This window comes from Choristoneura fumiferana, chromosome 25 (genome assembly GCF_025370935.1).
Source record: "Choristoneura fumiferana chromosome 25, NRCan_CFum_1, whole genome shotgun sequence".
NCBI lineage: Eukaryota > Metazoa > Arthropoda > Insecta > Lepidoptera > Tortricidae > Choristoneura > Choristoneura fumiferana.
The window spans coordinates 1,146,029-1,172,181 of record NC_133496.1 but is presented as its reverse complement, the minus strand read 5'-3'; the positions used below and the strand labels follow the sequence as shown (position 1 = coordinate 1,172,181).

Below are 26,153 nucleotides of genomic sequence, written 5' to 3'. Positions count from 1 at the left end.
ATCTTTATTAATTAAATTCCATGCCCCAATAATTTACGTGATCCAAAACGATGACCAGAAGGTTTTATAATAAATTAAAAGTCACTTTAAATAATTAAATCGAGTTCGTTTCAAGTTATTTGAGAATTGATTTAACATATCGTACGGCTACCATAACTGATGATTTAAAAAGTATTTTCTTAGTTTGGCGGCGTATGTTTTAATATATGGGTTTGAGTAATTTCAAGCAAATTCTTTTATTAATATCTCCATGAAGAATTATGACCAATTTATGTGGCCCTAAAAATATATGAAGTGTTTCATATAAAGTGATCATTTAATTTCACTCGTCAGCGTTTTTAAAATCAAAAGTTTTGTTTTCAATGAACACCAGAATATAATAAGCAGTACAGAAAACAGGTATGTATTTACACAGAAAAAATCTAAGTTAAGCAACCTTTCCGTTTAGCTCTTAAAATTCATTGAGCAAACGTTCGTTCTGCTAATGAAAACCAAACTCTCTACGTAGGTTTAATTTCAAAGTATTCTCGTGACTTAGTTGACTGGAAGACATCGATTATGAAAGCATTAAGTTCGCCGCATGCCGCGGGACCGCGCCGGTCGTTTGGCAGTAAGCTGCATTTAACTCCGCTAACAATGTGTTTAATCTTTGTTTAATTGCTGGTGATTACTAGCCAAGTCTATTAATTTCGCTCACGAAAGAAACTTTTAATGCTTGCTGGTACTTGGTTATTTAAATTGGTATTTAGATTGATGTTTACTCAGCGTACAGAACCAAATAACCGCAAGCAGCGATCTTCCTTCTTCTAGGGAGCAGTCTGAAAGCCAACACTGGCCATGCCAGCCGTGTCGTAAATATGTCAATTTACAATACTTATATTTTTTGTTACTTCGTTATGAAAGTGAAAAAAAATATGATTACAAAAAACTGCATAAACTATTCTCAGTTCACACACAGCTAACTGAATGTTTCATAACAAATAAATCGATTTAATTTCGTTGCCAAATCGGACATCATTCAATTGCGAAGCATACATAGCCAGTCGGCTAAAGTGCAAAAAACTGATTCATGTGTTAATATCTTACACAATCCGCACACGAAATCTGCGCGGTATAAATGTTTTATTTGCCCTAAAGGTAAATTATCCTTCAGCTATAAAAGAAAGGAAAACGAATAAAAATTTCTTCGACTCGTTGGCTTTTCCCAAGGCTTCTAGTAACAAACGCCGTCGATTTTTATTGCTTGAATAAACAAACAAACATAGAGTTTTCTTTTTTATGAAATAAAGAAAGTAAGGAACAATAATCTGTGGTAAGTGATTGGCGAATTTTCATATTCCGGATTATCGCGCAAAGAAACTCCGGGCATACGAGTAGCTCAATTTGTAGATACGATTATCCTATTTATTATTTGTTTAAATTCGGTTGGTTGTCCCATGTACCGCTGGAGCTGCAAAGCTGGCCCAACATCGTAAAGCATAGCGTAGTCCAGTTGGAAGCCAAGACTCGTTCACTTCCGGTCACTGCGCCCGGTTAGTAAGTAAGTATATTTTCATTTTTTTACATTAATAAGTGCTTGTTATCTAGCCTACATTGAATAACGATATTTTTCACTTCTCATGCTCGTAAAGTTGGTGTTTATGCTGGATCTAGGCGACATAAAATAACTTTTTATGCACTAGTGTAATTAGGTGTCAACAGCCACAAACAAAGAAGTTTCTTTATACTTTTTTAATACAGTTTTTATTTATATAAAACTAAAAATCAATCAAAATAAATCACTAAAACTAAAAAATATATAATTATATAGTAATGCATGAAAAATTTAATTTACGTAGTGAGTGAACAATTGTTTTCACTGTTGCTATTTCATTTCCTCGCCATCGAAGTGAAAAGCAGAGTGTAAAACTCGAGCATTAAATCCATTTTCCCCTCGACGTGTCTATCCACCCTCGCCGTACCGGCTCGGGTGGCTATATGAACGTCTTGGGTAAAATGGCTCGTTTTAGGCTCTTGTTGTACAATCTACTATTGGCTTTGACTTTGACCCTGCCTTTAAAAGCACGACTTACCACAAGTCGGTCATCGGGGCAGGATCCGCGCACGCCTGCGCACTGACTCTTGGCGTCGAGATAGTAGTCCTTGGAGACCCCCTTGAGGGTGGTCTTGTCCACCCAGGCCACGGCCACGTCGCCGCCCACCATCTGGGAGTGGGAGGGGTCGCCGGATATACCGAATGACATGTACTCGCCGTCCTCTGGAAACAAAAGATACATTCAAAAGCGCCACACTTTGGAAGGAAGAAGAAGCCGAGGTAGCCTAGTGATTTGACATTTGGGGGCTGTTTCACTACCCATTGATAAATGTGATGCCGTCTCCGTCTATTCGACCAAAACATAGACGGCATCAGATTTATCCGTCAGATAAATTTAATGAATGGATGGTGAAACAGGGTTTGGTCTCTAAACTTTTTTTTTATTCGACTGGATGGCAAACGAGCAAGTGGGTCTCTTGATGGTAAGAGATCACCACCGCCCATAAACATCTGCAACACCAGGGGTATTGCAGATGCGTTGCCAACCTAGAGGCCTAAGATGGAATACCTCAAGTGCCAGTAATTTCACCAGCTGTCTTACTCTCCACGCCGAAAGACAACAGTGCAAGCACTGCTGCTTCACGGCAGGATTAGCGAGCAAGACGGTGGTAGCAATCCGAGCGGACTTTGCACAAGGTCCTACCCCCTGCAAAAACAGCAGCCTGAGCAGGGAGTTGTGGATTTGAGCACCGAAATTACATTTTGATTTGTCATGAGCTTTTTGGTGAAGGAAAACATAATGAGGACATCATCATTTGCGAAGCAGTTCAACAATGTGTGTCAAGTTTGTAATGAGCAATGAACCCGCGTGGGCACTTCGGGACAACTAGAACTAGAAGTATCCTTTTGATTCTGCGGGTATTTCTCAGTAAGTTGCGTTGACTTAGAATTCCATCCCGGCCTATAGATGTCCCGCTGGGCACAGGTATCCTCTCAGAAGAAGAGGGCTTGGGGCATAGTTCCCACGCGGGCCCAGTACGGATTGGGAACTTCACACTTCCACTTGGGGTATTCCATCTTAGGCCTCTAGGTTGGCAACGCATCTGCAATACCCCTGGCGTTGCAGATGTTTATGGGCGATGGTGATCTCTTACCATCAGGAGACCCACTTGCTCGTTTGCCATCCAGTCGAATAAAAAAAAAACACGCACCATTGAAATTAGTTTTTTTTTTTCATTATTCCAATGGGTAACAGACTTGAGTATTTGGTATTTTCAACTTGATACCTCAACGGGGTCCTGAGCAAAAGGGACCTAGCAGTGGACGTCAAAGCTATCCAGACATCAAAGCTATCTATAAGCCGCCGTGACTCACCCAGCTTAGCCACCAGCTGCAGCACGATGCTGTCTCCGGCCACCGCCCAGCGCACCTCGAAGGCCAGCTCGTCGTAGAGCACCTCGCAGTTCAACTTCGACTGTAACATACAGAAAGCCGACATCAAAAACAGTACGCAAAAACTGAAGACAATTCCGTTTAGGAATTTTGATTTAAAACATCAATTCAGAATTCCGTAAATACATCACACACGTACGTTTATTTCAATCGGAATTGAAATAAACGCACAAGCCACCATGCCGAATTCCGAATCAGGGAAAATTTCGAATGGAAAACTACTCTCTGTATGTGGAAGGTCGATAGATTTGTATGAATCTGCGTTCGATATCCCGAATCGATATTTCGAATCTAAATTTTGAAACGCATTTCCGAATGTAAGTGGCCGCCCTAATGGTGTTTGTGAAGTCCGCATTGGGCCCGCAGTGCAGTGGAACCTATACAGGATGATTGGGAAGACGTGAGCAGGACCAACCCTACCCGTCAGTAAGGGTTGGTCCTTGGTCCTTGGTCCTGATCCATATCAGACAATAATTTTTAAATAAAACTCACACACTTTTAACTGCCGAGTGACCAAGAACTAGGCGTAATTTAACCCTAAACTTGGCAAGTTGAGACAATTGTACTCGCTGGATTCTTGTAGACCTAACAAAAAAAAACAATAAAATACAAAAGATGATCTTAAATTATGCATTCTGCCAATTTTGGGGTCACTTATTGTTTGCTATATTTAAAAAAATAATTATGTTGATCTCACTAATACTGGTACGACACGATAGCCTTTAGTAACTGAAACCAGTAGGGTCGTCCTGCTCACGTCTCCTGAATCACCCTGTATAGGCTACGATGATGATGAAAAGTCCATGGTGACAGCCGTGAGCCCGCAAGGCGAGCAAAGAGAGTATGTACCCACATGGGTTACGGTTGGTATAATTTTCTAGTAGATTTGCGAGGATAGCCGATGACGCGGCGGAGTGTAATCGAGTGTGGCCCTCTGGCCGCGGCGCGAGTTGCCAGCGGCAGCGGTGTTGCCGTCGATCATCATCATCATCATCATATCAGCCGTAGGACGTCCACTGTTGGACATGCCTCCCCCATAGAGCTCCAGTTGCTTCAGTGGGAACCGGCCTGCATCCACCGTGAACCCGTCGATACTTTTAGCCGTTGATACTTTTACGAGTATTTATTTATTAATGAAAAAATGTAGCGTTAAAACTTGCGTGAAATTATATTTATTTATTAGCTGTTGCTCGAGACTCCGTCCGCGTAGAAGTATGAAAAATAGTTTACATCCTATTCTCAGACCTACCGAAGAATATAAACAAAAAAAACATAAAAATCGATCAACCGTTTCGAAGGAGTTTGGTCACAAACATTTTTGACCCGAGAATTTTATATATTAGAAAAGATTGTAATAAAATAATGTCAGATTATGGTTGTGTATGGACAGTTGTTGTTAGCCTTTGATGGTTTTAAGAGCTTACTGGAGAAAAGTGTAAGCTGCTAGATGGGCCGCTCAGCGAGAAGAGTGTTATCGCTTACTGGAGAGAGGGCAAGCTGCTAGATTTGCTGCTCAGCTAGCAGAGTTAGCTTACTGGAGAGATGGCGAGCTACGAGTACTAGGTGGGCAGCGCAGCGAGGAGAGCTTTATAGCTTACTAGAGAGAGAACAAACTGCCAGACGGGTTTAGTGAGGAAACTTTTAAATTACCTAGTACGTGAAAAGGAATACTTGTATGTATGTGTATGTATGTAAACTCTTTATTAAACATAAAATTAAAAATACAAATACACAGAGAGCTTGTAATCTCTTAATTCTCTGCTTAATTCAATGAGGCTGAGCTCGGGAGTTCAAATCCTGGTAGTGCCAGACAAGAGTGTGTTGAAAATGAATGTTTATACTCAAACCATGGAGTGTAATAAAAGTACGAAAAACAAACACACTTTCACGTTTAATTAGTAAGGAAATAAGAATTTTTAGTAGGTATCTAATCATTCAATATTATTACTGTGACGGCATCTTAGTAACATCATAACAAAACATACCAAACTAACAACAAATGCAGATAAAAGGAGAGGAAACAGATCTAGCATTAAATTTAAAATAAAGCCAACTATAACTTCTTCACAAATAACAAAACTGACAATACCTACAAGCTTATGAGAGAGTTGAAATTAAGTTGCGACAGCTAATGTTGCAAAGGTCATGTGAAGAGCGGCTGAGGTCGGCGACCACGTAAACAAATCACAGTCACTATGGGACCTGGTGCAAGATCTTATGCAGTTGCAGTAAGGATTATAATCGCGCGGCCTTTCTAAAAATGTGGGTCAAGGCCATCCTATAGCCATTTACGCGGATTATAAGACAGATTTGGATTTGAAGTTCATTAGGTTGCAGATAAACTCGATTGTAACTTTAGCACGAAGACGTAAATATACATTCTATTTTATAAGAAGCCTATTTTGCTTCCCACTATTTTGCTCCTCTCTTGCCAAACGCACGTGATTGATTTGCAACTAGTTCGTCCTGTCCCTCTTTCAGTCTGTCTGCATTACGATATCCATCGCTAAAGACCAATTCCATTCTAGATTCATGCCAACATTCTAACTTAAGTTTTACTTTCATTCCATTTTACTATCATCAGTTTTAAATAACCAAAAACCATTTGTTTATCTAAATATTTCCCCGTGACGTAGTCCGCATTCGCTCCTGCTTTAGCCAGCGGCAGAGTTTCGGCAATATGGTGGCGAATGCCCAGCCGTAATGAAATGAGGGTAGGAGCAGTATTGTGTTCAGTGGCATCTACCCCCATTTCTGTATCAACTGGGTAATTAATTCCTAGATTTACTTGTAGCTCAAATGCTCATAGAATACCAGAGGATCCTATCGAATCATATCACAGAATTACAACGAAATACAGCGCTGCAACGCTGCTGCTTTATGTTAAGTATGACCCTTATTCTTTCAGCACCTTTCTTATAGTTAATACCAATTTATAAGAATACCAGTCGTTATATATAAAATATTTTTTAATTATATTTATTTTTATGCTCAATTTTTGTCAGTAAATTGGTGGTAGCATTACTGAATTGTTTACTTCTTAAGTTAACCACTTGATTACGACACACAGAAACATAGTCGTTGTGGGTCTGCGGCCTAAGTCTACTATCCCCACAATAGATTACACATTAATCTTCTGAAGCCCAGTTTTGATCAGTCGTTATTATTACGCGCCCAGAAATCGAATGCGTATGATGTGAGCAATCAAGCGCTGCAGTGTAATACAAAGTCAGGTCTAAACTGAGCTAAGTATAATACCTAATTAGGATTCCTTTACATGATTTGTTTCAAGATTATATCAGATATTACTGCACTTATGTGCACACTGCGTTCCGTGCTCATTACGATTGTGAAAAAGAGATTTTATGTGCGAACTTAATTATTTTCAACTGCACAGTAAATACATAATATGCAATAAACAAATTGCATCGAGCCTGCAAGCTAAAATAACTGTAGCCAGCTTCTATTAAAGCGTGTAACGGAATCACAAGAACGTATACGATTATTGGCAACGAAACATAAAATGAGTTGATTCTGTGATGCGTAATAACAATGTTATTGCTCAAAGTTCAAAGGTTTAGCAGGAATCGAATTAAATACACAATCAGCTTGGCAAGGTTTATTACCGCTCCAACGTTAATATAAATATACAATACTTATTTCTAGGTAATATCTACAACATGGGTCAATAAACTTAATTTTAAAAAGGACTTTATGCTATCGTTACAAAATGCCCTGCGTGTTAGTTCATGTGAAGAGAAATGTACATTGCACTGCATTTAGGAGTATATCACAGTCGGCAACTGTTTGAGTATTATTTAATAGTTACTAGTTAATCTCGATTAGGTATTGATTCAATTGAGTATTCTTGTTTAGGTTTCTAATTGAGATTTACACGCTTGTAAATATAAACGGAAACTAAAAATCTCGGCTAACTTTTAAGAAGCTTTTCTTTAGGAAGATAAACGGAAACGGATATTTCGAATTTGTCAGTACTGAATGGCCTCGCAACGCAGCCTTTAGACCATGAGTAATTTGATTAATCAATTAATTAAAATATTTTAGGAATTTACGATATAAATGAATAATTCGGAATCTTTTGCGTCCCAGAAAATGCCCTTGTTCAATTAGCTTTAAACTGTTGCAAATTCGAGATAAATTCACCGTTATTTTCACTCTTCTATGCAACGGATTCCCATCTCACACATTATTACTCTTATTATGCTTTCAACTAAGTAACTATGAAACAGCGTTGCATTAGCTGCAACAGAAACGATAGATACCGTTAGATTATTTTGCACGAAAGCAGAGCTTGTTTCCACCGATATATCCGTGAGAGAGCGATTAATGCACGCTATGGTTATCTTAAATTAACTTACATAATAATTATACTGGCTCAGTTTCCACGTTTGGTTCAAGACGCGGTTCCAACGACTCGAGGGGGAGGTTCTCAGAAATAATTGGCCACTATGAAACCCACGTCGTTTCGTCAAAACACAAGTTAAAGTTAATAATCACTTTGAATAAAAACATTCATGCAAAATGTAAAAGTTGTGTCATCAAGTTCGTTCAACAACAAAGTGAAACAGTATGAGTTAATTTGGAACCAAACCTCGAACTCGATGAATTATAAGTTGCAGAAGTGAGAGGCAATTTCACACATTTAGACGCGGGTGTCAAGTGAGTTGCTGTAATTGAAAGGATGCACTCGATGCGTCGCAGAGGCCGTGCGTGACGCAACAAGGGCGCGCCGCTCACGCCGCGCTCCCATCTTCCACTCATTTGACAAATTATACACACGATTCTGACCCAAATTCCTAAAGACGAAGCACTTTTTGCGGCGAATGATTCTGATTAATTAGCCAATCGTGCATCGCTAACGAGCGATGACTGATGACGTGACGAAACCACTAATTGCTGGTGTAAAGATTATGCAAAGTTTATAATTTATAGCAAACGTCTAGAATCCACCGGACGCCCAGCTAAGCTTCCGGGAGAGTCGTCTAGGATGTTATGCGATGGTTTAGCGTTAGTCTTGGATAACAAATACGGAAGCGCCGCTCACTGCCTCGGCTCGCCATCTAGGTCAAGGTCAATGCTCCTCTGGATAGGGTCCACTATCGTCTTCCCCTGAAACCTTTGCGCGTTGAGCTCCTGGTATCTTTGCGCCGAGAGTCGCTCCTCAGGCCGGTATTGCTCTGGTTGTGAGATTCTCCTCTGCGCTTGGTACAGTTCCTCTCTTTGCCTGTCAGCGAACCTCTGTGCGATTTCACCTTGATACGGTACGAGTTGGAACCGCTCTGGATCTCGCTGCCTCAGCGCTCGTTCTTCATATAACTGCTGCTCATAAAGTCTCTGCTGGTACGTTTGCTGCTCCAACAGCTTTTGCTGTTGTTGCTGCTGATACAGCTGCTGTTGGAGGAGTTGGAGCTGTTGTTGGTTGCGCCGCTGCTGCTCTTGAAGCCGCTCGTAGTCGGAGTCGGGCTGCTTGGGGGCGGGGGTGGGGATGAGCTGTTGATGGGGGGGCGGTAGTCGTCGGCTCTTCGGTGCAGGTGCGCGGCGTGGTCTGCTGGCTGGTCCAGGAGGGCGGCGAGGGGCCCGGCGCCGAGCCTCGCCGGCCGGTACGTGGTAGCGTCGAGCCGGGCGATCGGCCGGCGCGGGGAGGGCGGGGGTGCAGCGGCGGGGGAGGCCGCGAGGGCTTTGTTGCGGCTCTGCAACAAAACTGGCGCTCAAGGACAGGACTGGGAGGTTAGGTTAGGTTTAGAATTATAAGGGAAGCTTGAACGTATAGGGCATCAGCTCTTACTTTTTGATAATGTATTTTTGTCTGAATTGAGAAGAAAGTATCTGTCTGTATATGACGTGTTATTGTTATAATTTTTCAAGAATATTGGCCTTCGTTTATCCGCGATTACCCCTCAGATATCATCCATCCTCAGTTTGCTTCAAAACTGTATTTTACCAGGCATTGGCCAAATCGACAGCCAGTGGACCGAGCTATATTGAAAAAAAAACATGACTAGCCATATTAATCAAGGTACAATTTTAACTGTCGGGTTGTATCACTCAGTTATTTAACAAAAAGCGTAGCCGATTTTCGCTGGCAATGCCGTCATGCGTCAATTGTCAATTGTGAATAGCCATCAATTCCGTCGTGACATGGTGACATGTAATGGTGACGCGTGTCGAGCGTCGAGAGTCTGCCAGCCCTTCATTTGTTTTGATGGTAGGTATTATTTGATAAAGAATGCACAACGTACGTGTGGATGACTGATTCCTCGTAAATGATCGATATACAACTCAGTTTAAGTATATGACACCGTATTTACATCCAGCATTCACTTTTTAAGGCCCCGTATCCCAAAAGTAAAAAACAGAACCTTTATAGAATCACTTGCGTGTATGTCTATTTGACCGCCTAAATTTTGTTTGCCATTCTTCTCTAAATAACTGAACCGTAATTAATTAAGTAAGATACTAGGAAACAAGTATAATGATTTAGCTAAAACATAAAATAATAAATACGGGGGTGTCTGAGGGTTGCAGTATGTTCATTAATAGCAGTTCTCGGTATGATTTCGTTGATTACTAAGTTTCATTAAATTTCTAACAAATTTCCACGTAATTTTTGCAACGTTAGGAACTCCTCTTTGGTGCAGTCCACAAGATGCAAAGTAGCACTTGTTTTAAAGGTCATTATAAACACGTTTGATTTGAATTACTAGGTTGAATACTATAGAGAAGAAATAGTGTCCTCAGTCACATATTTACTAATCAGAGGCCAATTGCGAAGTGTACTCGACAAAACCAAACATGGTCCTCTCCTCTCATCAATTATCAAAATATTTACCGACTGCGCAAGAGGTTATTGACCCGCTGCAGTTGCACAAACCAATTCACTCGTACCTGCAATCTCTCAAGACTAATCTTATCCATATTCAATCTTAATCAAATGTTGTACAGTTTATTTTTAAGTGTCGAAAATTTCGCTCGGCTTCTCTAAAGTTGCGGTTGTAAGTTTCAAAACTGATGTCGATCGGAGGTTGAACTTAAGTAACGTGTGAGATGTGTCCAACTACGGCCCGCTAACTGTGACTGTCGCAAGCCTCAAGGGTGCTTGGGCCCCGGGTCGCATTTTGACACAAGGCCGTTAAAATTATGATTTTTAGTAAGGAAGACGCAACGGTCAGTACTTACAAGTTTTTATTTAACTTACAACGTTCGTAGGAAAGTTTTTTGTGGTTTAAAAATTCGCAAACCATTTTGGACCACTTTTTGTATGCGATGAGCTGCAATTCGGTATACTTATGTAAATCCGGTGACAAAACTATAATCTGGTAGTGAAATTCTGATGGTCCGGCCAATATTGTCCGCTGGATAAAACTCTTCAATTATATAATTGCCATCGAATCAAATCTTAGAACGGATGTACATAGCTTTGATGACAATGCAAGTACATTAAAGAAAGTACCTACAGTTGACAATTTTTTTTTATTAAAAATTAATATTTGAATATATATTTTTGTCTGTTATCGTGTGTTTTACAAGCTTTTAGTTTTGCCCATAGTTATTTGTTATTGGTTTTGCTTGTCGATGTTGGGACAAATCTGGCAAGTTCATTGATCGAATTGACTTGAATGTAAATACAATGTTATTATTATTATTATTATTATTTAGAAGCCTGTAGATGTGTCCCACTGCTGGGCAAAGGCCTCCCCCCATGTCCTCCACTCTACCCTTTCTTGGGCGATCTCTGACCAGATCGCCCAGACCCAATACAATGTTAATTGGATAAAAATGCAAGCCAACAAAAACACAAAAAAAAGCTTGTATTATAAATTATTTTTTAATAGAAGCTTATTATGTACATAATAGTTCATAAAAAGCAACTTATAGAAACAGACGTCTCACCATTAATTTATAAAAAAAACATTACAACCGCTACGTAACTGTAATCGCCAACCTCCCATAAATCAAGATGAATAGATCGGGGATGTTCTAGGTTATGATTCAAGATTTACTTATAGTTTACGTCTCCTGCCCCGTACAATATTGCTGAACGCCGCACATGCTTACATACAATTAGATAGATCAGCTAATGATTTTCCAAGCTGTCTGTTATTATGATTAGCTAATAAGTTTAGCCGTGAACACGTAGCAACAGACAGAATCGCTTATGCAATTATATTTATAACTAATGTGGAATGATGAGATGTGATGAAAGCTAATGAGCGAAATTTCATAACGCTGGTGAAGTAGCTTATCACACGCGAGTACAAAACAAACTCACAGAACACATATACCTACTCCTCATAGGGGATGCAAATATAACCTATTTGTTATTCCAGACAACCAGCTATGTACCTACATACTTTAATTCCGTCCAAATCCGTCCAGACTTTTTTGGGTAAATATACAGTGTTTTTGCGGCGCTTTTTCCTCATTATCATTTCGGCAAGTACTTAAAAGAAATGATGCTCAGGGTTAACTTTTTATGAAACCAAAGACAAACGGTACTGTCGGGTTGTTTAGCATCGGTATGCTAAATCTATAGCGGCACCTAAATTCTTGCGACTTGTCTTTCCGTTTTGCTAATAAACGTGAGATGCTAATGACGTTTAACCGACCGCTCATAATGCTCGAATATTCACCCTTTAGCGTGAAGGAGACACAAACAAGCGCACAGTCACAAATTTTCGCGTTTACAATATTATTTTTATAACACAACCGGAGACACACCGGAAGAGATGGCAGGACGATTTGAACCGTTTCCAATCAGACAGGCAAGATTTGGCCAAAAGCACAGAATATATAATAGTACTAACGTACAGAATGGCCACGCTCCGCCCCGCACTGGTTCGAGTTACCCCACCCCTAAAGCGCAGATTGCAAGAAAACCGCAGGAAAGCAGTCGGGTGCGCAACGCGATGTATGTCGGCCGCACGGCACTAAGTTCGGGAGCAATAATTTTGCGAAATGGTAACGGTACCCTACCTACTTCCTTTTATAAATAAATAATGATTTATGAAACTATCGCGATTAATACATGAATTAATTTAAATAAATAGGTAAGATTAACGACTACACTTGTCTTATTTAAGCGATTATATGAATCTAAGCCATACCCACATTATAAGTACCTTTATATGTCATTGGTAGTACTTATAGTACTAGGGTTTTGCGATAGTCAGCCCTGTGTATCTTACGCACACATTGACGCGTGTACAGACGTAGTCGTGCTTATGTAGATTCAAGAACGCGTATTTTGTACGTCGTGGCCGCCGTGTGCCAAAAGTAGAGAGTGGAAGAAAGAAGAGGCTGTTGGCCAGCAGTTCTCACTACAATACACTATACTCACACACACTACAAGCTAAAAAAAATGAAGGAGGCACTTTAAGTGACATTTTACTTTCGTCACAAGCAGACAATGGCGATGAGTTAGCAGGCGGCGGCACGCGAGCCGTGCGTTAACCCGCTTCCCGCGCACGGCGTAACGGCCGTAATCAGTGCGCGGCACCTTTGGTGAAGCTTCGGGTTTTAATTTACGGTCTGGGAATTAGGCGTTATAGTCAGAATTTGCATGCGATTTGATTTTCTTGGTAGAGATGATATTATGAGAAATGAAAGAACGAGTTTCTTTAGGCAGTTGTGTAAAAGGATGATTAATAAGTCTCTGAATGTTAGTGTAAAGTAAAAAAATCTCTCTCTTATGCAATTACAAACAAAATATTTTGTTAATAATGGCCGAAAAGTAATATTGTCGCCAAAACTTGTGTCATTTTTCCTAATATTACAAATGCGAATGTGACAATGACTTTCACTTTCAATTTCCAGCATAAAGTACGTACTCAACTGATTTTGATGAAATTATGTGGTGTAGAGATAGAGACAGTTTGATATCCTGTAATGGACATAGGCTAGATCTAGATAGATATTATAGTTCTGATGGACAAGCGATAAACGAATTCTTCGCAGACGAAGTCGCGGACAAAACTAATGCGAAAAAGAGATTTATTTATTCATAGTCGATACACAGGGATACATTGAGCAGGAAAATATTTTAAAAGAACATCGCATAATATAAATTGCGCCGCATCAGCCCTGCTCAGCATAATATTTGCTCAGTATAATTTTATTTTTTATGATTAGATCTCATGTAGCATGTTATGGAAAATTTTAACAATACACGACCGACTGTAAACAAGAGACTTGTTATCTTTACTTTGTTAAATTTTAATAAGAACATCAAACAACTTTTATTTCAAAGGTTAAAATACAATGAATTTCTAAAATTATTCGCTTACACTTTTTGTTTTGTAAGTTTTAATTTTAGTTCCCGGGAGGTTTTTTTTATCAAAACCTTGAAAACACGCTTTATTCCATGTCATAGTGTACAAGAATCACTCATTTAAATGTATTTAATTAAAATTACATAGGTACGTCAAGTATTTTAATAATTTATCTCATGTTCTAAGAACATTTAATACAAAAAAAGTTTTCGTAACAACCGTTCCGAAACTATAAACTGTTAAATTCAAATATATTCTTATTACCTTATTCCTTTTTCCGTCCGTGTTAACCTAGGTCAATTGACTGTCGGGGAGCATCATGGTTGAATGTACGCGATCCCATGGCGCTCCGATAACGGCAGAGTGGACAAACGACGATAATTGTTTTTAGTGGGTATGTTAAATGAAGAGAGTCCCACATAACTTTCCACGGAAAAGCATTTTCTCGTCGCAAGAAAAAAAACCATCATCATAAGAGGAAATCAGTAATGATCAGCGAACTGACCTTGAAATGCGACACTCCAGGATCTTCAGCATCGTGGCATGTTAGCGAGCTGCTTCCGTGATAGAACCATCTGGCCGAAATGGCGGTAAACAATTGGATGATGATGGTAATGACGATATACCTGTGTAGAATGTTGGGAAGCTGCTCCCGTGACATAAACATCAGATCAAAGTGAATGGTGAATAACCGGATTATAATGCTGACGATGTATCGGTCAGGTAGGATATTAGAGACTGGGATATTTTCTCACGGTAGTGCCGCTTAAACAAACTGCATGGTGAATGGTGATGGTAATGATGATAGCATACTTGCGGTTGGTACTCCAGGCATCTCTAGACTGTGTGGGACATTAGCGAGCTGCTACCGCGGCAGTGCCACGCGGCGGAGACGACGGTGAACACTCCGATGATGGTAATGATATAACTGCGGGAAACCCCCAGCATCTTCAAGCTGTTAGGGATGTTGAAGAGCTGCTCCCGCGCGACGCCACGTTTCTGAAGTCAACGGTGATGGTAATGACATACCTGCGGGGACACTCCCAGCATCTTCAAGCTGGGCGGGATGTTAGCGAGCTGTTCCCGTGGCAGCGCGACGTGGCCAAAGTCCACAGTGAATGCTTCGCACCACACGCCGAAGTGGCCGATGTCGAACACAGTCAATTCCTGGGAATGAGAAAACTCTGTAAAATAGTGGTTTTTAAAAATCTTGTACTTAATGAAATCATTTATCTAACGAAATATTTTTTAGGGAATACCAAGTTTAGTAGTTATGTTAGTGATATGATATTAAATAAGAAGCTGGTAGTATACATGTATTGCAAAAAATCCAAAAAAAAAACAACATTAAAACCTAAAAACAGAATCAACTCTAGCAAGTTGTAAATGGAAAGACCACTTTAACAAAAGAGTGAGTTTGATACAGTCATTTTCTATGATTTTTGTCCGAGTATAATGAATAAGAATGTCAGCAAACAAAATCAGTAAGTGGTAGAAAACTACGGTTGGTTTTCATTTTTGCCAATAAACTCTTTACACCGGAATGATCCCTTGGTCTAATGGGACTTGTCGTTTGAATTGACGATGAAACTTACGATAGTGGTAATGATAATTGATAATAATGCTTACCCCGGGCAGCGTGAGCACGATGGTCTTCCGGTCATACTTGCGCAGCGGCGCTTCCTTGCCGTTCTCGTCGGGGATGCGCACGCCAGCTGGCGACGGCTTCGCGCCACGCCCCACCCAGAACTTCGCGTCTGCAACGACAGCGACAGATAAATCATTACCATCCTTGTCTTGAACAAGTGCACAGTTTGTTTGAAACTCTATGAAGTGGCTTTGCTCGGGCTATAACTCGATAATAAATAAGCGTCTTCACAGAGATAAGAGCTAGATCGATTTGTCATCCCCGATAACCCCCACATACCAAATTTCATCGAAATGGTTGCAGCCGTTTCCGAGATTCTATATATATGGTCAGAGAACCTGACTACAAATCTTGAGGTTCCGGGTTCAATCCCCGGCCGGGGCAGATATTTGTATGAACAGTTCTCGGGTCTTGGATGTTTAATATGTATTTAACTATATAAGACAAGTATATTTATTCGTTGCATAGTATCCATAGTACAAGCTTTGCTTAGTTTGGGACTAGGTCAATTGGTGTCAAGTATCCCAAGATATTTATTTACTCGTATTTTATATATATAGAATTGCTCGTTTAAAGGTAGGTATTAGATAGGTACATAGATAGATTATTTGAAACAACTTTTTGGCCCGATAGCTCAGGTTTTAATAAAACGTAACTATTACACAATCAGTCAGGTCAGTTGTTTTTAAACTCTGTCGCATAAAGAGGGATGTCACAAAATTGGACGCCAACGTCTGTCTATGGAATCGTAGCTCGGATTTTTTTTCGTGAAAGCGAGGGTTGGTGGGGGAATTTCGACTTCAGCTTTAAAATAATAATATTGGCCCCGGGGGTTATTGAACTTTTTTTAAGGTTAGGTGATTTCATAATTAGTAATGACACCACACACACCACATTAAAAACAGAGGCGCATCAAATGAAGGGTCCACGAAAAAACATTCCTAGTCACCTTTTTTTAAATTGAGTTTTTAATCTCAAAATGTAGAGCTCGCAAAGTACTACGTCTTACCATTGAATTAAATAATGTGAAAACAAAATAAAATATACTTTTTTAACTTTTAAATAAACGGTAACTGTTTCATGACTAACTTTCAAACCGCTATAACTCAAAAAGTTGCTTAGGTGACTAGACACGTTCTTTCCGTGGACCCTTAAATAAGCACGGAAAAAGTAATTCTTTGACCAAGGATATTCATAGTCTCAGGAATATTATTTAAATCCAAGTCATTATTTTCTTTAAGTAAGATAATAGTTATTAACCCAAGACAATATTTGTCTTCATCTAATTCAATATGACGTCCATCTATATACGAAATATTATTGTCTTGACCAAGGGTATATTGTCTTAATCTAAGACATCCTTTTTCCCGTGAACAATTCACCAATATGAATACAAGAAGCTAAGTATTTCCGCCTCCGTCCATAAAACAACTGCAGCGCAGTCAACACCAGTGCCACAGTTGTCTTCGAAACATTCATAATATCTACTTTGTATGATATTCTATTTCTATAAACTCGTTTGATAGAACTATGATTATTCTTATATAATACTGTCCAGGCCACTCGGTTGTGGAACTCCCTGCCTATAGACTTAAGGCGCGCTAAGTCCTTGCCTATCTTTAGGTCTATGCTTTGGGAGCACTATCTCTGTCATCTTGCGTATGAATGGTATACTAGTTTTTTCACATACTGTTAATGTTGTACGTTGTTATGTATCTACCTATCTATCTCTTTGGATTTGTTGTGTATGTGTATTGTATAATCTACTGTAAATTGCACCAGCTGCCTTCCTACCTTTCTGTCTATTGTAAAGGTTGCCTGGAAGAGATCGCTGAGTAAATCTCCATATACCTGTGTTTTCTGTTAGTTATTGTATTGTATTGTATCGTATCGTCATTGAATTTACCGCCTAGAAATGGAACACCTCATTCTAGTAAAGAATAAGCAAGCCACATTTCAAATCAAGGTGCCCAACATTTTTCACAAAAGCCCTCCTTCCCGCTATTTTACTACGCAAATAGTCATAAAAACTTTCATAAAGCGAAGCTGTATTTATCTCCCGCACATATGGGCACACGTAAGCGTCGCTAAGCGATAATAAAGTCGCCTCGGGATGCGATAAGGACGCGACCTGTTGCCGGCAAACTGCTTTGTCGTGTCGTACGGCATCTACTGTGTCGTGTGTCGCACGGTAACCTATTGTGTGGTGTAGTACACATATTACGATAATATGAGCGATGGAACGGCTCAATACCGGCCAAATTTGCTATAATCTGAAATTGATATGCCTCTGTCTGAAAAGGGCGAAGGTTGACGAGATCCTTAGCTTCACCTGGGATAACAGGTGTCTGCTTAAACATTTATGCTTTGTAGGTTACTATTTAATGTTGTTATCAAGGGCCTGTTTCACCATCCAATGATTAGTGTTAACTGATGGTTAATTGTGATACGGTCTCCGTCTATTCGTTCAAAACAAATAGAGACGGCATCACATTTAACCGTCAGTTAACACTAATCAATGGATGGTGAAACAGCCCCTTAGTGTTTCATTTCACCCCGCTGTACCTTATTTTTAATAATTAGGTATGATTTTTACATACCTACTTGGTTACTTTTGTAATTGTTTTGACTGTTTTGCGATTTGTTTTTATGATCAATACGTATTTCTGTGTGGGCTGGTCGTGGGCCCAATGGTGCAGTTGAAGCCCAATTGGCGCACATGGCCGCCCCCAACCAAAGCAACTAGAGATCTATGGATCAGGCCAACAGTGGTCGTCTTGCGGCTGATAAGAAAGAAAACTTTTAAATAATTTATTGAATCAGGCGTTACTTTGCGGAGGTCTATATCAATGAACTAAAATAATTTCTTTGCTCACCCGCGACCTTATATGATAGCTTAAATGAGCTCTGGTTGAGTTCGAAAGCCGTCACGTCACGTCACTTCACTTACAGTGGAGGTGGAGGAACTGCACGAACACGCATATCTTGATTAAACTTAGCTATCATAAGGTCGCGGGTGAGCAAAGAAATTCTTTTAATTCATAAAAAACTTTTATTCGCGCCAACATGGAAAAATACATAAAATAAATTAAAAATGTCCATGACGAGATGTGACGTGATGTGACGAAGTGTGATGATGGGTGTGGTGTAAGGTGTGAAAATGATGACGGTGATGATCATTAATTGCCCATGAGCTAGAGATATGTGCACTCAATGACTGTTCAGCTATTGTTGCGCTTCTGAGAGCACCGCCGACAAGGATGTAATGGGTGTCAGTATAATTGCAGCTGCAGTTCATCCGGCACGACCGCGGCGCGGACAATGCGCGTCCGACACGTCTTTCCGACATCCGACGCGGACAAATAACGTGATTAAATACAAACCGTTTTAACGCGTGGAATACATTTATCTCGACGCTTCGGCCGTTTAATAACCGTAGTTCCGAGTTTCGCTTCAATATTAAATATTTTTTAAAAAGATATAAAAAGCCGTGGGATATAAAAAGCCGTGGTGGCCTAGTGGTTTGACCTATCGCCTCTCAAGCAGAGGGTCGTGGGTTCAAACACCGGCTCGCACCTGTGAGTTTTTCGAAATTCATGTGCGGAATTACATTTGAAATATACCACGAGCTTTGCGGTGAAGGAAAACATCGTGAGGAAACCTGCACAAATCTGCGAAGCAATTCAATGGTGTGTGTGAAGTTCCCAATCCGCACTGGGCCCGCGTGGGAACTATGGCCCAAGCCCTCTTTGCCTCTTTCTCTTCTTTCTTTTTTTGTTCTGAGAGGAGGCCTGTGCCCAGCAGTGGGACGTATGGATGATGATTATATTTTCAAATAGTTCATTTTTACAATTAAAATAATAATTTTTAAAAAGTGTATCGATTAATCACCTAGCCAACTAATAGCTGAATTGAAAGCCCCCCGACTCAGTAATTTCAAAGTTCAATATCTCAAAAACGGCTGATAGACCCGGAGATGGTGGCACAAAATATTAGATCATTTGTACCAGTATCATATGGCGGTTCTTCAGGGGTCTAATTACGAAATGACAGAAAAGAAGTGTGTGTGTTGTGTGTGCGTGCGAGTGCGTGTGTGTGAATAAATAAAATAAATATGATTCCCACTAGAACTCTTGGGCAATTATAGTTGAATCCCCCGTGAACTCTTCAGTGTGGTAGAAAATAAACTAATTAACCGGCACTTTAAGTTCAGTCGTGAACCTAGCCCTAAACCCGTTGTGGTAGGTTTGAGTGTTCCACTAATATTTAAGTCACATACAATTGACACTACTAAGTACTATGTAGAATCAAGTGGATGATTTTTCAACGTTCTCATTTATTGCCTTAAATAAATCTCTTTATTCGATAAAGAGATTTTCTCAAAAATGACCGTAAAAGTTGACATTATTCTTTACATATCAGAAGGTTCACCTTTGTTTGTGCATAGTTTATGGTCAGCGAAAAATTAAAAAGTTAAAACGATTGCAGGCGCGCTAGCTCGACAATAATGAATTAGCGCGCCTGCAATCAGTCACATTTTTTTTTAAAGTTAAAAAGGCCATGGCAATATTGGCACAAGTCGTATACATACAGCCAAGTCTAATGGCCGGTATCAGATATTTTGTTGGAACTCCGGACTTTTTCTATTGGGTCTGAAATAGCTTGTGGTGTTTTCGGTGGAAAAATACACCTGCAGTTTATTTTTTAATGAAAAAAGGCGGGAAAGCATAAGAAAAATATTGGAATAAAATTAAATTTTACAATATATTTTGAGAAAAAGTTTATTCTATTTCAGAATTATTCACCATTTTTGAGAAAAGCTTTATATTAGTCTCGGCTGGAATAGCAATTGCTGGCTTCGTATTAGTTAAACGGACTCGCAAGCTCGTCCGTTTAATACTCATACTCAGCCAGCAATTGCCTACTTCCAGGCCACGACAATAATCTACTATTATTTGACATCTGACTTTATTTAACGCTTTAACGTTCACTAGGTTATCCTATTTATATCTATCTATCTATCTATATAAATAAAAACGAACGGCGGCACCGAATTTTGGGTTTGTGTTAAATTTAAAAAAGACTGGAACGGGGGTTAATCCACTAGCAACTGCTGGTTTATTATAAATGTGAAATATTGTGTGTATTTGTAACTCACTAAACACAAGTTACTTTACGCACATGTAATACGTTAATCGAAATAACTTTATTCTTGTGTCACAAATGTCGAGAAAATAATATGTGACATAATTAAAATGTATGAATCACGCCCTAAAAGAGCTTAATATATATTCATGAAGGAGATGATTGAACCTTCGATGGAGCAGTAAAGTTGATCATCAGTTGTAAATTCAGTGCAAACGGCAGTAAAATTGTCGTCAAAAATCAATCGACGTTCTTTGTATTTTACGGCTAACTTTACGGCATGGGAAATTTGGGATTTGTAATTACAAATATTGCTTATTTACGTATAATTATGATTAAAACATACTTTTGTTTTGCTACATGAGTGTATATAACAGTCAATGTTGAGCAAAGAAAAAAAATCGGTTGAAAATTCTTTTAAATATTTTTTTGTTTAAACCTATTATATCAGTCTCTATCTAAAATGCTTTTCTCTACTGACTCACGGTGTCACGTGCCAGTGTTTATTTTCGTCTAATCTTGAATTTCAAACATTCATAACTTTGTTATATAATTCATTTTAGAAAGAGACCGATATAATAGGTTTAAACAAAAAAATATTTAAAAGAATTTTCAACCGATTTTTTTTCTTTGCTCAACATTGACAGTTATTTACACATATAAGGTAGCTTAAAATAGTTTTTCAGTTCGTTAACACGCATTAACAAATTAGTCATATCTCTAATGGAGGATAGCAGGACCACCATCATCATCATCATTATTTGATAGCAATAAACTTCTTCAGACGAAGCCACGCACAAAAGCTAGTTTAACATAAACAAAGCTCCTAAGGCTTGGTATAAGCTGACTGATCCCTGCAATTAGCCGCTTCGAGGTCGGTTTTTTAATGCTTTTAACTCCCTGATAAAATCATGGGTGAGGTAGCCTGTCAGTAAGATCACGGCAATGTGCCATGTGATGGAGAACTCGCTATAATATAAAAGCAAGGCTCAACATATTGAATATGTGTGTGTGTGTGTGTGTGTGTGTGTGTGTTCGCGTGTGGCGTGTGTGCGTGCATACGTGTGCGTGTGTGTGTGTGTTTGTCCTCCACAGGTCACATTTCTCAACCGACCCTGGTGAAATTTTGTGAGCAACTTCGATTATTAATTATTAATTATTGTATGCCGGGTTGCAAGCTATTTTCACACCAAAATTTATATAAATTAGTTCAGCGATTTAAGCATAAAGAGTGATACAAATCCCACTAATATTATAAACGAGAAAGTTTGTATGGATGGATGTTTGTTTGGATGTATGTTCGTTACTCTTTCACGCAAAAACTACTGAACAGATTTCCATGAAATTTGGCATACAGGTAATCTGGGATTTCCCAGGGAATTTTGTAAAATCCCGGAATTTCAATTGTAACGACCAGATCGAATAGTTCACGCGTGCGAAGCCGCGGGTAAACTCTAGTAGACAGATATTATTAAAGATAAGGTTTTTTTTTTATTCGACTGGATGTCAAACGAGCAAGGGGGTCTCCTGATGGTAAGAGATCACCACCGCCCATAAACATCCGGTTATTGCAGATGCGTTGCCAACCTAGAGGCCTAAGATGGGATACCTCAAGTGCCAGTAATTTCACCGGCTGTCTTACTCTCCACGCCGAAACACAACAGTGCAAGCACTGCTGCTTCACGGCAGGATTAGCGAGCAAGATGGTGGTAGCAATCCGGGCGGACCTTGTATAAGGTCCCTGCAAAATTAACTGTGATCTCCAGTTGCTTCGGCTGGAAGCGGCCTGCATCCACCGTGAACCCGCGGCTTTAACCAAGCCATCCATCCATCTCGTTGGTGGACGTCCTACGCTGCGCTTGTGAAGGTAATAAGTGTGTTAAAAAGCAAAGCAACGTCACAACTTGTTTTAAACCGTCGTCAAGCTCTAAGTGGTCACAAAATAGTTAAAAGCGAGTGCATGTGCGGCACACATAAGTGCTTAGTTTTAGTGCTTGCAGAGGAGATAGAATATTAAAACAGTTTTGCATATCATGGCTTAATACTTTAAGCAAACGATCAATGAGGGCTATCGCGTATGAATTCGCCACTAGAGGCGCTAGTGTAGCGTGAGGTGTCCGAAATGTCAAATCTCATAGTTTTTGGGTGAGCTAAGCGGGTTTATTTATGGTAGGAATAATTTTGTGAATATTTTGCAATATCTGAAATTAATTATGGCAAATATGCGTTCCGGGGCAATGAATGTCTGTGTTTTGAGACAGTTTTGTCTTTCGGAAACCTTTGTCCTCCCTTTTTTCCGAACAAAACGGGGACTATGCAACACTGTGGCATGCTCGATATTTTTATGGTACGGTTTTAAGGTGTATTAAATATGAACATAGTTTAGTGTTTTCACGCCCGTAATAACAGACTTTGAAAGCCATACTTAAAAACCTCACGCAACAGTGCGCCATCTAGTGAGACAAAAAACGATAGCCCTCATTGCATGTTGTTTTTGATTATGCCTAACCAATTTACAATCTTGTTAGAATTTAGTTCCGTTCTAGAATAGAGAGAATTGTAATATAACTATGCAACAAACACAAATAAATTAAGAGTGTGCTTATTGTCCCAAATTACTTTAATACGAATTCAACTGAATGTTTGCTTTGTGTTTCATACTCTGAGCAGATATTACACAAAAGACGAAAGCAACTTTGTTCCCACTCGAAGTGAAATGCGTGTTTTCATTCAACGAAGTATTTTAATGGCTCACTGCGACGGGATTCCAATTTTTGCTACGCTCAGGATTATATTGTAGAATCCTTCGCTACATTCTAGAATAACTATTGTGACACACAAATAACTTTTAAAGACTCACAATTTGGCGCTAACAATCCGCCACTTAAATTTTTTAAGAATTCCATGTACCCATTGTCACTTGCGTCACTAAGACAAATCCAATGACGTATCATTTATCAAAATCGGTCCAGCCGTTGAGTAGTTACGAGAGGACATAGGAATACATACATACGGGTCAACACACATAACCCTCCACTTTCGCAGTCGGTTAAAAAAGGCCGCTCCACTGCACGCGTATTTCTTCCACTCCATTCCTGTTTCCCTGAACTGCTTAGTCCGCTGCCGTCCCATCTGGGCACAGCCTTTATTGCTCTACTTATCAAAACTATACTCTTAGCTGCTACAGTTCCGTTTGACTCTTGTGTGGAGTTGCGTAGGGTACACATTCGAATGGGGCTTGACGGTACAATTACTGCTGGTAGCACGAGAGTGTCGCTTGCCAGGGTTACTTGGCGCAGAACTCCGGTTTTACAAAACGTTACGATGTCGCGGCAACCTCGGTTATGGCGCATTTTTAATGTGACACGATATGCGACAAAGTCAAATGTCTCGTAATAACTTTTTTATCGCCAAGTACGTTTTAAAAGTATGATTGTATTTTAACATGAGGTATCAGATTTACGAGTATTATATACTAGACTTTAGCCGTGGCTTCATCCAAGTAATCCATTAAATCCAGCAGTTGAATTTATTGCATTTATAATTATGGGAATTTTATAAATTCTATTGGCTTTCGTATGTTTTTTTCAGCGTAAAATTGTATGTAACTTATAAGGTACAAGCCAGGGTGGAATCTTTTAATAATCAATTTCACTCTGATTGCCTTGACAAAACTATGAGATGTCAACATGAGATTAGTAGCACAAGGTTCCACCCTGGGGCATGATTCAATTTGTTCGACTGTACGTGGTGGTCATATTATGCAATACAAATAGGATAAATACAATTGTAACCAGGGGGTGTAACCTAGCTTTTGCCGTTCGGTTATCGCGCGCTGTTCCCTCGGGAACTGTGCGTTTTTCCGGGACAAAAAGTAGCCTATGTCACTCTGTGGCCCATAAACTATCTCTATGTTTAAATCACGTCTATCCGTCGCTCCGTTTCGACATGAAAGACGGACAAACATACAAACACACAAACTTTCGCAATTATAATATTAGAATGGATATCCGTTTAAGCTATAGGGAAATAAACAACTCGATAAAAAACTTTTTCAGAGCTGAATAAAATTTTGAGTGTTTGAGTAACTTAATTTTTATAGCCAATGACATAGTATTATACATTTTGCAGCCACATAGGTAGCGCATTACCTATAATCTATTGCCGTCGTGGCCACGTAGCAACCGGGGCTCGGACATGGCAAGCAAACCTCAAATTAAGTCGCTGTCAAAACTATTGATGCTCAGGAGACCCTGCGCGTGCACTCACCAGGGGCCTCGCCGTCGTACGAGAAGTTGGGCACGAGCAGCGTCTGCGCGTCCACCACCACCACGGCGTCGGAGGACACGCCGTGCACGCCGCGCAGCGCGCCCACCCGCGCCGGCTTCGGGAACTCCACGCCCGCTGGGATTCGCACGTCGCCGAAGTTTATCTGCAAGGAGGAGCTGTTGAGAACAGTTGCAAGTGGGAGCTGTTGAGAACAGCTGCAAGGAGGAGCTGTTGAGAACAGTTGCAAGTGGCTTGTCCTGAAGTATCCTAATTAATCCGTTAGAGCCCGTTCCCACTTGTCGTACGTCGGGTCCGTTTCGTGTTGGATGTTAGTGTATCAGAAAATCGTGTCGGGCAAGTGTGAATAGCTTCATATAAAATGTTCTGCCACTGGAACACCCGACTAGTGGGAACCAGCTCTCATATTCATATTATTAAAATATGTTGCACAAGTATTTTTCTTTTGTCAGTTAAATTACCCAGGATTATATCCAATTGCTGCTGGAAGCGCTGCAGGCTTCTTAACTCTGCGTTTTTTTGTTCCTAATAGTTAACCAGTTTGATTCCTGGGCCTCCTATTTTTTGTTTGTCTAAGTAGGCACTCGAAATACACTATGCTGAGCCGGGGCCGATTCGCGACTTCACAAAAACTTGCTTTTATTTTTTTATTTTTTATTTGGTTTTGTCATAACTTGTACTATAAAACTGTTTTTGCGAATGGCGAATAAATGATTCTTATTCTTATTCTTAAATATCTTGATAAGAAACATTTGTTTATAATCATAGAGCTTGGCTAAAGTAGTAAGCTTACGAATATACAGAATAAATACCTACCTACCGTAATATTTTTGATGAACAACGTTCGCTTGGACAGCGCTATCCTATTGTTGCAAATTTTATGAGGTTTGATTCCGGCCGGGGCAGATATTTGTATGAATAATACGAATGTTTGTTCTCGGGTCTTGGATGTTTAATATGTATTTATCAATATAAGTATGTTTATCCGTTGCTTAGTATCCATAATACAAGCTTTGCTTAGTTTGGGACTAAGTCAATTGGTGTCAAGTGTCCCATGATATTTATTTATTTATTTTAACCATTTTGAAACACTCAGTCTAGAGCTGTCCCTATGTCTAACGTGGTCTAAGCCAGGCCGGCAGGTATTTCCTCGCTAGTGGCCCGGCGCCAACTCAGACTTAAAAAAAAGTGTCCACCTAAAAAATCCATTGGCCAGCCTTGCACCACAGTATACCTACTAAATAATAAAGTTCTTTAATCCACCAAAAATCCATGTCATTAAGGCGGAGTTTGTGGC

At 39.8% G+C, this 26,153-nt stretch overlaps 1 protein-coding gene across 3 annotated transcripts in view; it reads right to left on the bottom strand.

Moving 5' to 3' along the window:
* Positions 1-26,153, bottom strand: part of Skel (DM13 and DOMON_DOH domain-containing protein skeletor) — a 139,029-nt gene that overhangs the window by 12,232 nt on the left and 100,644 nt on the right. For 2 of the 3 annotated variants that reach the window (XM_074107517.1, XM_074107516.1), the window contains exons 4-8: positions 24,839-25,001; positions 15,406-15,533; positions 14,806-14,943; positions 3,410-3,509; positions 2,073-2,257 (exon numbers count right to left, since the gene is read on the bottom strand). In XM_074107517.1, coding sequence (XP_073963618.1) covers positions 2,073-2,257; positions 3,410-3,509; positions 14,806-14,943; positions 15,406-15,533; positions 24,839-25,001 — 714 coding nt within the window. Of the gene's footprint in view, positions 1-2,072; positions 2,258-3,409; positions 3,510-8,712; positions 9,199-14,805; positions 14,944-15,405; positions 15,534-24,838; positions 25,002-26,153 lie in introns of those variants that run through there. The other variant, XM_074107518.1, reaches the window with a different exon arrangement.